We start from the raw sequence: 14,447 nt of genomic DNA on the forward strand, positions 1-14,447 counted from the left end.
AACCCCTTTCCCCTCTCCTTGTGTGTGTCCCCTTGCACGACACATAGAGGGGATAGGGAGACGGGGTTGGTTCAGCCGCACACATATACATTACGCTGTCACGGTGGCTGCTGGAGGGGTTGCTGTTTTTAACTACTTCTGGCCCTAACCGTTTCACAAACAAGAGTCATCTACTGCCAGAGTCCCATCCAATGTATTTATTTTCCAAGCCTAGGTACACACACACAACAGACGAGAACAGCAAATTGATTGATTTAGGTTATGAGGAGGGAATACTGCGATTGCGTCTCTGCCTATTTCCATTTGTTAAGTAAAACCTGCAATGCTGAATGAGTTATGGACAGGTGTAGCAGAACTACAAGCTCATGTACTGTATTAGACTCATATGTACTGTATTAGACTGACATGTACTGTATTAGACTGACATGTACTGTATTAGACTCAAATTTACTGTATTAGAACTGTGTTAAAACTGTGAATTCCTCCTTTCTCCCCCCTATGTAGGGAACACAATCTACCTATGGGAGTTCCTCCTGGCCCTATTGCAGGACAAGAACACCTGTCCCAAGTACATCAAGTGGACGCAGAGGGAGAAGGGCATCTTTAAGCTGGTGGACTCCAAGGCTGTTTCCAAACTGTGGGGCAAACACAAGAACAAACCTGACATGAACTATGAAACCATGGGCAGGGCACTCAGGTGAGAGGAACGTTACTACACACATGGTGTTGGCCTACATCACAGACATACATAATTTGGCCTGCACACTTAAGAAGGCTATCACACTAAAATGTCTGTGCCCCTGTTGCAGTAAATAGTTAAATGTCTGTGCCCCCATCGTAGTAAATAGTTAAATGTCTGTGCCCCTGTTGCAGTAAATAGTTAAATGTCTGTGCCCCTGTTGCAGTAAATAGTTAAATGTCTGTGGCCCTGTTGCAGTAAATAGTTAAATGTCTGTGCCCCTGTAGCAGTAAATAGTTAAATGTCTGTGGCCCTGTTGCAGTAAATAGTTAAATGTCTGTGGCCCTGTTGCAGTAAATAGCTAAATGTGTGTTCTCCTGTTGCAGTAAATAGTTAAATGTCTGTGCCCCTGTTGCATAAAATATTTAAATGTCTGTGCCCCTGTTTCAGTAAATAATAAATGTATGTGCTCCTGTTGCAGTAAATAGTGAAATGTCTGTGGCCCTGTTGCAGTAAATAGTGAAATGTCTGTGGCCCTGTTGCAGTAAATAGTGAAATGTCTGTGGCCCTGTTGCAGTAAATAGTGAAATGTCTGTGGCCCTGTTGCAGTAAATAGTGAAATGTCTGTGGCCCTGTTGCAGTAAATAGTTAAATGTCTGTGGCCCTGTTGCAGTAAATAGTTAAATGTCTGTGGCCCTGTTGCAGTAAATAGTTAAATGGAAAATGGAGTAGGTGCTTCTAGATAACATAGCCAACAAACTGCAGTATGTTGTGTTGTACCGACATAATACAATCTTATCTCACCTCCATCCCCTTCTCCTCTTGAAGGCAGTATTATAACATAAATGTCTGTTATGAAACATAACTGAGAAAAATGTTGAATACAGTGAGCAAGGCACTCGGACCCCAGACATCCTTTGTACCAGGAGTTTAAGTCACGTCTCTCAGGTCAAGGACCAAAGCATAAAATAAGTATTCAGTGGCACCTTATTCAAGGTGGACCTTATTCAAGCCACGGCCATGATCATTCAAAATGCGGGCTAACAGGGTAGAAAGGAAAGTTATCCTTTGAAGTCAATGGTGAAAAGTGCTGTAACTTTCCTGAAGTCTCTTTCTGTTTGTAATGTTACTTCATGTTTATTCAATGCCACAAACATCTTACGTTACCTGTCCCTTCTGTCCCTCCCTAAGGTATTACTACCAGCGTGGTATCCTGGCTAAGGTGGAGGGTCAGCGGCTGGTCTACCAGTTTAAAGACATGCCTCCTGACCTAGTGGTGATTGACGACGAGGACCCATGCCCCGACCTCACCCCTGGCTACGGGGGCCAGCGCCCCAGCCACCACGGCCGGGGAGGCTCCAGAGGGGGGCACGGTAAAAACCATGCCCATGTGCACCGTCCTATATCGGTAAAACAAGTGAAGAGAGAGCCCATTGATTTTGATGGGCTGTACCATGAGGTCAATGGGAAACAGGCAGAACACATGATCCAGACGGTCCACGTGCTGCAGCCCAACCAGGGGGCGGCTGTGCCGGCATCCACACACACTGTGAGGTGAGAGATGGATGGCAACCCGGCATATGTACACACACACACATGCGTACATGCACATGCATATCCATACACACACACACACACACACAGTCTTGTACAGCTAACCTTGTGGGGACACACAATTCAGTCCCATTCAAAATCCTCTTTTCCCTAACCCCTAACCCTAAACCTAACCTGTACTTTTACCCTAACCCTAACCTTAACCCAAAGACCTAACCTTAACCCTAACCATAAACCTAACCCTAGCTCCTAACTCTAAAACTAACCCTAACCCTAACCCTTAACATAATTGTAACCCTAACACTAATTCTAACCTTAACCCTAAACCTCCTAGAAATAGCATTTGACCTTGTGGGGACAACAAAATGTCCCCAGTTGGTCCAATTGTTGTTTGTTTACTATTCTTGTGGGGACTTCTGGTCCGCACAAGAATAGTTCAACACGTCCACACACACACACACACACACACACACACACAGATTTTGAATGCTCATATAGAAGGCCAGTATGTAACATAAAGCTACTTGTAGCATAAAGCTAAAGATATGTTTTATATTTGAGATTCTTCAAATAGTGTGACCCAGGTGCGGTGCAGGATATACAGTAGGCAGTAAGCAGAGATGGTAAAACAAGGATCTTTACTGGTGGTCCCGAAGCCAGAATACAAAATAACGGACTTATCACGATAAAAGAAAGGCGGAGCAAATCAGTCTCCAAAAACCGGCTGACAGCCAAAATACGAAATACTACTTAAGACTGAAACAAATAACGAAACAGGGAGAACACTTCTCAAGTACCTGTACATAGATCTACAATCAGACACTGAGTAGTACTGCTGGACATAGAGAAACTAGCAGAGAAAACTGAGCAAGGGAACACAGGGAAGTGAGGGCATAAATACACAACTGAACAGGTAGACACAGGTGACACCAATAGGATAATGATTAGTCCAGACTGTGAGTGAGGAGGTGCCTAAGGTTGTCGGAGGAGGACACCTAGTGGGTCGCTCCGGAACTGCGAACCCCCCTGTAACAGCCACCCTTTGCCTTGATGACAGCTTTGCACACTCTTGGCATTCTCTCAACCAGCTTCATGAGGTAGTCACTTGGAATGCATTTCAATTAACATGTGTGCCTTCTTAAAAGTTAATTTGTGGAATTTCTTTCCTTCTTAATGCGTTTGAGCCAATAGGTTGTGTTGTGGCAGGGTATGGGGGGGTATACAGAAGATAGCCCTATTTGGTAAAATACCAAGTCCATATTATGGCAAGAACAGCTCAAATAAGCAAAGAGAAACGACAGTCCATCATTACTTTAAGACATGAAGGTCAGTCAATCCGGGAAATTTCAAGAACTTTGAAAGTTTCTTCAAGTGCAGTCACAAAAACCATCAAAAGCTATGATGAAACTGGCTCTCATGAGGACCACCACAGGAATGGAAGACCCAGAGTTACCTCTGCTGCAGAGGATAAGTTCATTAGAGTTACCAGCCTCAGAAATTGCAGCCCAAATATAGTGAGGGAAAAAAGTATTTGATCCCCTGCTGATTTTGTACGTTTGCCCACTGACAAAGAAATGATCAGTCTATAATTTTAATGGTAGGTTTATTTGAACAGTGAGAGACAGAATAACAAAAAAATCCAGAAAAACGCATGTCAAAAATGTTATAAATTGATTTGCATTTTAATGAGGGAAATAAGTATTTGACCCCCTCTCAATCAGAAAGATTTCTGGCTCCCAGGTGTCTTTTATACAGGTAACGAGCTGAGATTAGGAGCACACTCTTAAAGGGAGTGCTCCTAATCTCAGCGTGTTACCTGTATAAAAGACACCTGTCCACAGAAGCAATCAATCAGATTCCAAACTCTCCACCATGGCCAAGACCAAAGAGCTCTCCAAGGATGTCAGGGACAAGATTGTAGACCTACACAAGGCTGGAATGGGCTACAAGACCATCGCCAAGCAGCTTGGTGAGAAGGTGACAACAGTTGGTGCGATTATTCGTAAATGGAAGAAACACAAAAGAACTGTCAAACTCCCTCGGCCTGGGGCTCCATGCAATATCTCACCTCGTGGAGTTGCAATGATCATGAGAACGGTGAGGAATCAGCCCAGAACTACACGGGAGGATATTGTCAATGATCTCAAGGCAGCTGGGACCATAGTCACCAAGAAAACAATTGGTAACACACTACGCCGTGAAGGACTGAGATCCTGCAGCGCCCGCAAGGTCCCCCTGCTCAAGAAAGCACATATACATGCCCGTCTGAAGTTTGCCAATGAACATCTGAATGATTCAGAGGAGAACTGGGTGAAAGTGTTGTGGTCAGATGAGACCAAAATCGAGCTCTTTGGCATCAACTCAACTCGCCGTGTTTGGAGGAGGAGGAATGCTGCCTATGACCCCAAGAACACCATCCCCACCGTCAAACATGGAGTCTGAACCTGACTGTAAAGCACTTTGTGTCAACTGCTGAAATAGAAAGGGTTTTATAAAATACATTTGATTGATTGATTGATCTGATCTCCTCTCTCTCCTCAGGACCATCAACATGCCTACCTCCGTCCCCATGGTCCTGACGTCTTCCGGCCAGCTGCAGCCCCTCCTGTCTAACGGTGACTCCTCCCAGCCCAGGGTCATCCTCCACACCGTCCCCTCTACCACGGCGGGGGGCAAGGACATCCTCACCATCCAGACGGCCTCCCTGGCCACCGGGACGGGTAGCCTCCAGGACCACCACCATCAGCACCCCCAGTTCCTTGTCACCAGCCTTGGCTCCACCACCACCACCACGGGGGTCATCAGCTCCACCACGGCCTCCCACAACGTCCTTCCCCGCCTGGTCACCCTCAACGCGGCCACCGGTCAGCCCATGGTGGCCCAGCAGCCGGGTACCGTCATTGCTACGGTCCTCAAGTCCTCCAGTGGTGGCGAGCTCCTCCACGGCCTGCACGGCATCAAGGAGGAGATGCTGGACCCCTACTACCTGCAGTCATTGGTTAATGGAGACCCGTCGTTTGGGAAGGAGGAGATGGAGGCAGGGGAAGCAGAGCTCACCTACAGGACTGTGATCATCGGGATGAACCAGAGCCTTGGACCGAGCCAGGGGGAGACTGGAAGTGAGTCCCCAGTGAACGGACACTTTGCCCAGGGAAGCAGCCCCAGTGAGGGCCTGACCCCCGTGGAGGAGCTAGAGGTGCGCGGGGAGATGGCCCTGCAACCGGATCACATGGTGAGGGTCAGGGGGCTCCAGGAGCTGCCAGAGATCACCGTCCACCTCCCGGCCTCCTTCATCCAGATCAAGACAGAACCCACAGAGGGCTAGTAGACCACAGGCTGACCTTTATTGTCATGAGTCTTGTCCTGGAGGCAGAACTGAGTGATTTCCACTAGATGGGCCAGCTACAAAGTCAAAATAGGCTATATCTTAAAAAATAATGAAGACCAAAATGAGCTTTTTGGTCTTAATTTAGGGTTAGCCAATACGGTTAGCAGTGTGGTTAAGGTTTTTTATTTTACCTTTATTTAAACAGGGAGTCACCATTGAGACCAGGGTCTCTTTCAAGGGAGCCCTGCACATACAATTCATAAGACACAATCTAATCAAAATCAGATACAATGTAGAAAAAACTAAAATACAGCACAACACAAATATTCAAGAAAAACTGTTACAATGAGGTGCTTTAAAACTAAAAGCAGATTTACCTAGTTCGGTGGAGACCACAAGGAACCTCAAGAGTTTGGTATCTCATGTTTTTATTCTTTAACAACGTAGTTCGGTAAGTCGGAAGCTTGTGTACTAGAGATTTGTAAACAAGAAGGGAGTAATGAAGTGATCTACGGGACGTTAATAAGGACCAGCCAAGCTTTTGATACAGGATGCAGTGATGAGTAATCAAATTGTCACCTGTGATAAAACGAAGGGCGCTATGCGAGATGGCATTTACAGGTTTAAGAGTAGTGGCTGCTGCAATCTGGTAAATGGTGTCACCATAGTCAATAACTGGCAGGAAAGTTTACTGTACAATCTTTTTTCCTGCTATTTAGGGAGAGGCAATATCTATTTCTAAAAAAGAAGCCCACTTTAAATCTTAGCTTTTAAACTATCTCATCTGTATTTTTTTGTCAATCCAAATGCCCAGATATTTATAGTCGGGAACCCCATCAATGGGAGAACCATTCAATGAATAACTATGTAGTCCGTCTGGTTAAGGTTAGGATTAAAATCTGATTTTATGACTTTGTGGCTGTTCTAGCTAGTGCCCACTCTGCAGAGCTGCCTCCAGGGCAAGATTCATGACAATAAATGCCAAGCTGCTAGTAGGCCTGGACTCCATCAAAGCTGGACTATGGAATCAACATAAAGAAAGACTACTTAAAGGGCAATTCCACCACTTTTCAACCTCATTTTCATTGTCTCCAGCACAATACCATTGTATACATATGTGAAAATGGCGCATTTCTACGTTTTGTAGAAACAAATATAAAGTTAAAAAGTTCTACCCGACATCATCAAAAGTTAACACATTTGAAAAACAGTGATTTTCAAACACTATGAGATTAATTGTTTTTTTCTTTTAATCTGTGATGTCACAGAGAAGCATTTTTTAGGACCTTTCTTCTTATCTTTTTAACCACAGATCATAGAAACACGCTGTTTTCACATATGTAGATACTGGTTTGGTGCTGGAGATAATGAATATGAGGTTGAAAAGTGGCGGAATTGCTCTTTAACAAAGTTTCCTTGTTCTTATCCCAATGATAATCTTATTTTGAAAAGCGATGGATTTTGAAATGTGGAGCGACAAACGGAGGCCAAACGTTGGGCCCTGCAGGATGTTTTTGCTTACTCACTGATGTTGTGATCATGTGCCCAAATTTCTACATCAAGGGATTGTTTTGTGATGTGTTGAGGGCCTATCGAACTATCTACCTACCTACCTTGCTACTGTCAGTAGTCCCGCCCCCTTCCCAAACCTGTCCCTACCAGGAGAACAGCCATTGGATAACCAGGGATCTACTCCACCACACGTGCCAGTTAGACGAGTCAATTTTCTACCTACCTGTACATCTCATCAGACTTGTGTCAATGCTAACAGAAACAAAAACAGCAAATCAAAAACAGGAGATGGGAACTCATGTGGGAGAATGCAATGAAATCAGACTTGATGAACAGAAAATGTGTCATTTCTACACGCCGTCTCCACTTTTTTTTTATGGAAGAATGACGGAAACGCACCTCACAGACCTTTACTGAAGAGTGCCTTATACGTAAAGGTAAAACGGTTTAAAATCTTGATAGGAAAAGTCTGTGAGGGGAAATAATGACGGTTCAGATTGTTTTGATTCAAACGATTGTGACTTTTCCAGAGTTTTCTCCATATGCCCCCCTTATTATCAGATTGTCTATAAGGTGTGCTTTCCCCTCCATTACTCATGACCTTACAGCAATGTGTTACTATGGAAATTGGGATTTCCTGTCCCCCTGGACAGTCCAATCACAAACCTGTTTGTAAATAGCTGCAGACTTGATGCAGGGAGAGAGAGAGAGAGCGAGAGAGAGAGAATACGGAGGAAAAATAAAATAGATTTTACTAGCCTCCTATCTTCCCATTAAGGCCTTTAATCCTGTTGATATGAAATGGAATATATATATATATATATATATATATATATATATATATATATATATATATATATATATATATATATATATATATATATATATATATATATATACTATTGACATTCAATTTAAGGCCACAAATGTATTTATTTTGTGAATTTCTCAATTCTGTATAAAAAGGCACATTTGTTTGTTATTTACATATGGAAAATACGAGGGAAAATCTACAAAGTATATGAAATGAAATAACAGGAAGTTTATATGTCGGTTACATTTTTTTTCTGAAAAGCTGATATTTTTAATTTTTAAGCATTCCGTATAATCAGCGCAGCGTTGATGATGATACTTTCTCTGTTTTGGACTCAAAGTGGTTTGTACCCGACGCAAATGATGGTCTCTATAGATATCTCTGTCCTGTGTCATTTAAACATTGCGTTGTATGTGCTTTGGTTCTTCTTCCCGTTGTACAGCGGACATACCTCTAGCCTTATTCAACAGTCAAGCAGTAGAGAACAGTTGGTTAGATTCACACACCCCTGTCCAGTTCATTTGGTCTCAATCAGGTCCTCTGTGACCTCTCCTAACCCAGTTATTTTGTGACGCAAATTGTGACTCAACACCAGTGTTTTCCTCCCTACTTCTATGCATTTACAATTCTGGTGCTCCGCTCCTAGCTCTTGGTCTTTGGTCAGACTGGTGTCAGTGCTCTTTTTATTGGGTGTCCCAGTTTTGTTAAGGACCTGAGGCGGAGGCCTCAGGGTCTACGAATGGCCGTGATAGCCTGCAGATGCTAGTGTAAGTAAACCCATATTTATCCTGAGCGCTATCATGGCTAAATTGCTTGTATTTTTTCACTGGAGCTGGAGCGAGCAACAGATCATCTGACCTCTAGCTCAGCACCTGAGGACAAGCTTTAATGCTACAGCTGGGTTAACCGGATTGTCATGGGAAATTGAGAGTCTGTGATGTGACTTCCGCTTTTGGACATTAACAAGGTGACACTCCATCTTAACTCCTCCTCCACATTTACGGAATTGTTTCAACAGTGCAGAAGAGAACCTCCCCTGACAGTTTTTTTTTATCGTCAGGACCAGAAAGAAAGAAATGCCGCTCAGGCATTTCTTTTACGCCTGCTACGTTAGGTTATGCTACTTTGAATACAACTTTTTAGAACTTGTGCCCAAGCATCAGTCTTATGTCAACCAAAGGGCTCTCTTTGTTGACAATCTGAATGTTGTACAGTACAAAGTAATGCAAAGTTCTGACAATCAATGCTCTCTCTAGGGTTACAAAAAGTACCAAAACAGTCTTTGGTGTTGATAATTGACTGCAATGACCTCTGTTGGTGGGGTTGACTGGATTTTCCTGCTTACAGACACTTACGTTGTATATACAGGTATTTTCCTTTTTAAGCACTGTTGTATGTGAGATGTTGGGTCTGTCCGCGCTGTCTGTCCGATCATTACGTTTTTCTTTGTCTTGGGTTTTCTGTGGTTTCCTCCTATGCTGAAACTAGATTAGATTTTTTTTAAGAAAGAACATTTAGGCCCAGCGCAGTCAAAAGCATCATTTTCCTGTGTTTTATATATATTTCCACACTATGAGGCTGGAATAATACTGTGAAATTGTGAAAATGATGATAATGCCGTTTTAGTGTAAGAGTGGTTTAAAAAGACCGGCTGAAATGTCATTCTGTTTTGGTGGGATGGAGTTTTGGCCTACCTGATAACATCACCAGGCAGTAAATGAGTTAATAGACCAATAAGAAAGAGTTCCAATCCTCTCTGCCAATAACAGCTCGTTTTCAGTTTTCCCCTCCCCACTCAGAACACTCCCAGACAGTCCTATTAAAATTCCTGCTTGAGAAATTGCTCTTTGCTAAGAAGCTATTTTTTGTTTCTTTTTGACCATTTTAATTGAAAACAATCACAGTAAGGTACTTAGTTGTTACCCAGAATTGATTTTGGTATTGAGATAAAAGCTGCATTGGACCTTTTTAATAATAAAACACATTTTGCTTAAATTCCGCTTCAGTGTTTATTCAATATACACTGAGTATACCAAACATTAGGAACACCCTCCTAATATTGAGTTGCAACCCCCCCCCCCCCCCCCCCCCCCATTCCCCTCAGAACAGTCTCAATTCATTGGGGCATGGACTCTACAAGGTGTCAAAAGCGTTCCACAGGGATGCTGGCCCAATACTTCCCACAGTTGTGTCAAGTTGGCTGGATGTCCTTTGGGTTGTGGACCATTCTTGATTCACACGGGAAACTGTTGAGCGTGAAAAACCCAACAGCGTTGCAGTTCTTCACACAAACTGGTGCGCCTGGCACCTACTACCATACCCCGTTCAAAGGCACTTCAATGTTTTGTCTTGCCCATTCACCCTCTGAATGGCACTCATATACAATCCATGTATCTTCTTTAAATTCTTATTTAACCTGTCTCCACCCCTTCATCTACACTGATTGAAGTGGATTTAACAAGTGACATCAATAAGGGATCATAGCTTTCACCTGGATTCACCTGGTCAGTCTATGTCATGGAAAGAGAATGTTTTGTATACTCAGTGTAATAGCCAGGAATCCAGACTAATTCCGCTACTTTTAACATCTGTCCAGCATTCAGTCTGGTTTAACCAGGCTATCAATATGACACGAGACAATTAAATGGTGTAGACAGGCTGTTTTGAAAACTGGGACTGACTACTATTCCCTTGTCTCCTCTTGGATGAGCGTATTAACACACACTTTCCCACAAGGTCAAATCAAACAGATGTCAGTGTGCTGCTCTCAGTATATCTTCCTCCACTGTCTCTGTCCCCATGCCAGGCTTGAACCAGTGTTCCTCTGCTCACAAACACACGTGACCATCCTCCCTTACAACGTACCAACTGATTGAGCTATACCAAAGGTACCAATTGGATAGCTCCATCGGCTATAGTTCAAGCTATAGTTCTTAACTCCGTAACGCAAACTAAAGGGAGCTCTGATGAGGGACAGGCTGTTTCCAGTCATATGTCCCTCTTCCACGTCTGTTGCTGTAAAAACAACAGAAAACAGTGGGCCTGCTAGTGCTACTGCAGAAAACAAATGACAATATGTCTACATGAAACAAACTGGCAACAACTACAATATGTCTACATAAAACAAACTGGCAACAACTACAATATGTGTACATGAAACAAACTGGCAACAACTACAATATGTCTACATGAAACAAACTGGCAACAACTACAATATGTGTACATGAAACAAACTGGCAACAACTACAATATGTCTACATGAAACAAACTGGCAACAATTGAGATTTGAGCAATAATAAGCTGTTCATTGGTGCAACTGAGGCTACGAATCGTGCTCAGGAGACAGACAGATAAACCAGTCTGTTCTAGATAATAGCAGAAGCAGCTGTGCTGCTGGTTTCTAAAGGGCTACTTATGGGCTTTTATTGTACACATAATGGTATTGAAGTAGCTGGAAGCTTTGAAGTTAGAGAGCAATATTGCTGTGTACTAGGGGGACAATCTGCAACATGGGATTTGAAGAACAGGAGAAGAAAAGGCCTTTCTACTGGAATGAAGCCTTTAGCAGGCCGAAAAGACTGATTGGACCGTACCTCGGAGTCCTCTTCCAGTCGCCGTGGGCAGATGAATACATTAGTGTGTGTGTGATGCGGATCGTCCAGTCGTGCTGGGGGACAGCGATGGCTGTTGACCTACTATGCAGAGCAGCCTGTGCAGTGGGTTGAGAGTAGGGGAGGGGGGGGGGGGGGGGGGGGACGTGTACATTGGCTGGGATTAAGTGAGCCTCGGGTGGGGGGGGGGGGGGGGGGGGGGGGGGGGGTCTGCTGAGAGCGCTGTCTGGCAGATGGGTTTGGCTGCTATACACAAACCCCCCCCCCCCCAACACTCCATGCACGACACCCAACCCCCCTCCCCACACAGCTGTGGACCACACACTCCTGCCACACCATAGGGTTACCACACCACCAAACAACATAGAAAAACTGCCACAATACCACTTCCTGTCACCAACAATGACAGCATAAGCCTTCGCCGATGGACGATTGCACGTATCCATAGCGATGTAATACTCGAAAACCGTCTCCATTTATGTTTCATGCTGTATCACACAGTGAGCTGCTAAATACCTTTTCACTCCACCTGAATAGACCTGTGAAGAATAGACCTGTGGTGTCTTGACTTCAAAGCCAGCAAGATGGTAGTGGGATTATAAAGCTAATGAAAGACGAGATTGTGTGTGTGTGTGTGTGCTGCAGTGAGTCAGAGAGCCCCGGAGAGAGAGCCAGACAGCCCATTCCATCCGGGTCCTGGGAGGGTAGAGTTCTATTTCCTGCTTCGCCTGCAGCCAGTGACAGTGTGAGACGAGCTAGCTAGCGCTAGTGAGTGTTCACTGCCGTGCCGGCGCCACATGCCTCTCTCACGCGGAGCAGGGAGCTGTTGAAGGATGACGGCTGTCACGGTAGAGCCTCCAGCCTGTGTCGGGAACCATGGCGGAGAGATTATTCAAACACCAGGCCTTCAGTGCATCATGGACCATGTACACTGACCCCACAATACAGCCCAAGCTTAGTAACATTTGTCTGTTGTCTCATGGCCTAGTAGTACTACTGCCATGCACTGTGCTCTGCCTAGCAACCCGCCTTGACTGGAATTTGGCCATCTGAGGGACCACTGGGCTCTGAATATATGAAAGGATTTTCAAAGGAGAGGCTCTCTTCTCTCCATAGATGTTGATATGTGCTGTTATTTAAATTTTACAGATGATTCAAAGTTGGAGCTAGAAATGGCAAAGAAAGGCATTTACGTACTCAAGCTGACAAGTTAAAGCATAGGGCCCCTACAGGTAATCATAACGCAACACTGGTAGAGATCAGTCTCAAAATGGCCATTCTGTCATGAGACCACAAGATGGCACTAGTAATACATCTGTAACACTAACCGCCTGACAAGCCAAATATGGCTCTCCCCTCTCATAGTGTCTGCTTATTAGCTAACACTCAGTTTCACCCCAGAATAACACAACACAACTAAATAAATGGATAAGTAACGTTTGAAACCAAAATAAAAAGCTCAGAGGTAAATGACACTGCAGTTTTGATGTCGTAACAAAAGGATTGAATTCACAAGTGTAGGTTAGTGGGCTACAGTACCTGTTACTAGGCTAATTCTTGGGCCAGTCAGGCGAAGCAAAGCCTTGTTAACCTGGTGGACTGAACTTGATGGCTGCATGGCTGCAGTATGGATCCTGCAGCACTGTTTCTCTTTTGCATGCCTGCTCTGCTTAACACAATGCTAAATAAGCTTCCAGGGATTTTTTCCTAGATGCTGAATCATTTACATGAGGAACATGGACATGAGGGATTTACCTTTGAAACTACTGATTCTGGTGTTTACTATGAGTGGAATCATAGATACAGATTTTAATGTGTAGCTTGTAGTCATCTGGACATGGTATGTTGAGGAAAGATACACCTACTCACAAATTGGACAATTCACATTTCAACAGCCAAACAACGATTGTCCTCAGTCTCTCTACTAATCAGAATCTATTGCTCTCATGGCATTAAAGATGGAGAACAATTGAGATTTTATTCATGGCAAATTTGACAATTATGGACCAACTTGATATTGATACACCCACCCATCATTAGTGGGGAAATCGTATCAAAGCATTGTCTAACAGAACAACTTTTGCCTGTCTCCTTTTACTTTCAGAAATCCTCAATTATGAGGGGAGGGGAACAACAGTAGAATACATTACAGACTGACTTTCATCGTCTCTATTCACTGGCCAAGACTCTCAAGTAGGCGTGAAATGTTCTCAGTAACACTATTGCTGTAATATCTGTATCACATTCCACCGTCAGGGTGAGGCGGCCCACTCAAAATTACTCTCAAGGCTCCCATGGGCAATTTACTCTCACAGCCGCACAATAGCCAAGCCTGAATCTCCTGGGAAACCTTGTTGGATTGACAATGCATTATACCGCTGGTCATCAAACATACAATATCACAATAATATCAAACATAATACTAGTGCTCAGATAACCTAACCATTGTTATACACAGTCAGTCCATCCTCTCTCTCTCTATCTTGCTCTTTCAGTCTGTTTGACTTTCTCTGTCTCTCTGTCTCCCTCTCCTGCTCCCTCTCTCCCTCTCTCCCTCTCTCCCTCTCCCTCCCCTTCTCTTTCCATCGTTTGCCATGTCTGTTGCTACAGTATACTGATTGTGTCAGCTTCAATACACACAGCAGCATTTGACGTGATAAGGGAAAAATACAGGCAGAAACAAAATACATATCAACACAAATTGTATATTATTTTCAGAACCGCCTTGGGGCATGGTGGAGCTGCCTGTCGGCACATTTGAAGTATGTTTGCAATTATTGCATTTGTTAACTCCTGCCACTATTTTTACCCGACATGTTGCCCTTGGCCATTGACATTATTGATTTGAAATACAATGTGTTTGCAGCTTGAACTTCAAGTTCTTTACTTCCGCCTGTTAAAACATTAACATAACTAATGAAGTTGAGTTTAGACTTAAGACAGACACAG

General features: G+C 43.8%; 1 protein-coding gene across 5 annotated transcripts in view; it reads left to right on the top strand.

Annotated features, from left to right (window-relative positions):
* Positions 1–7,327, top strand: part of LOC311107899 (ETS-related transcription factor Elf-1-like) — a 57,875-nt gene extending 50,548 nt beyond the window's left edge. For all 5 annotated transcript variants that reach the window (XM_084150492.1, XM_084150490.1, XM_084150493.1 and 2 more), the window contains 3 exons: positions 505–697; positions 1,871–2,233; positions 4,775–7,327. In XM_084150492.1, coding sequence (XP_084006618.1) covers positions 505–697; positions 1,871–2,233; positions 4,775–5,558 — 1,340 coding nt within the window. In that variant the 3' untranslated portion in view covers positions 5,559–7,327. The remainder of the gene's footprint in view (positions 1–504; positions 698–1,870; positions 2,234–4,774) is intronic.
* The last annotated feature ends 7,120 nt before the right edge of the window (positions 7,328–14,447 follow it).

This window comes from Coregonus lavaretus, assembly GCF_964263955.1.
Source record: "Coregonus lavaretus genome assembly, chromosome: 32".
Classification (NCBI taxonomy): Eukaryota; Metazoa; Chordata; class Actinopteri; order Salmoniformes; family Salmonidae; genus Coregonus; species Coregonus lavaretus.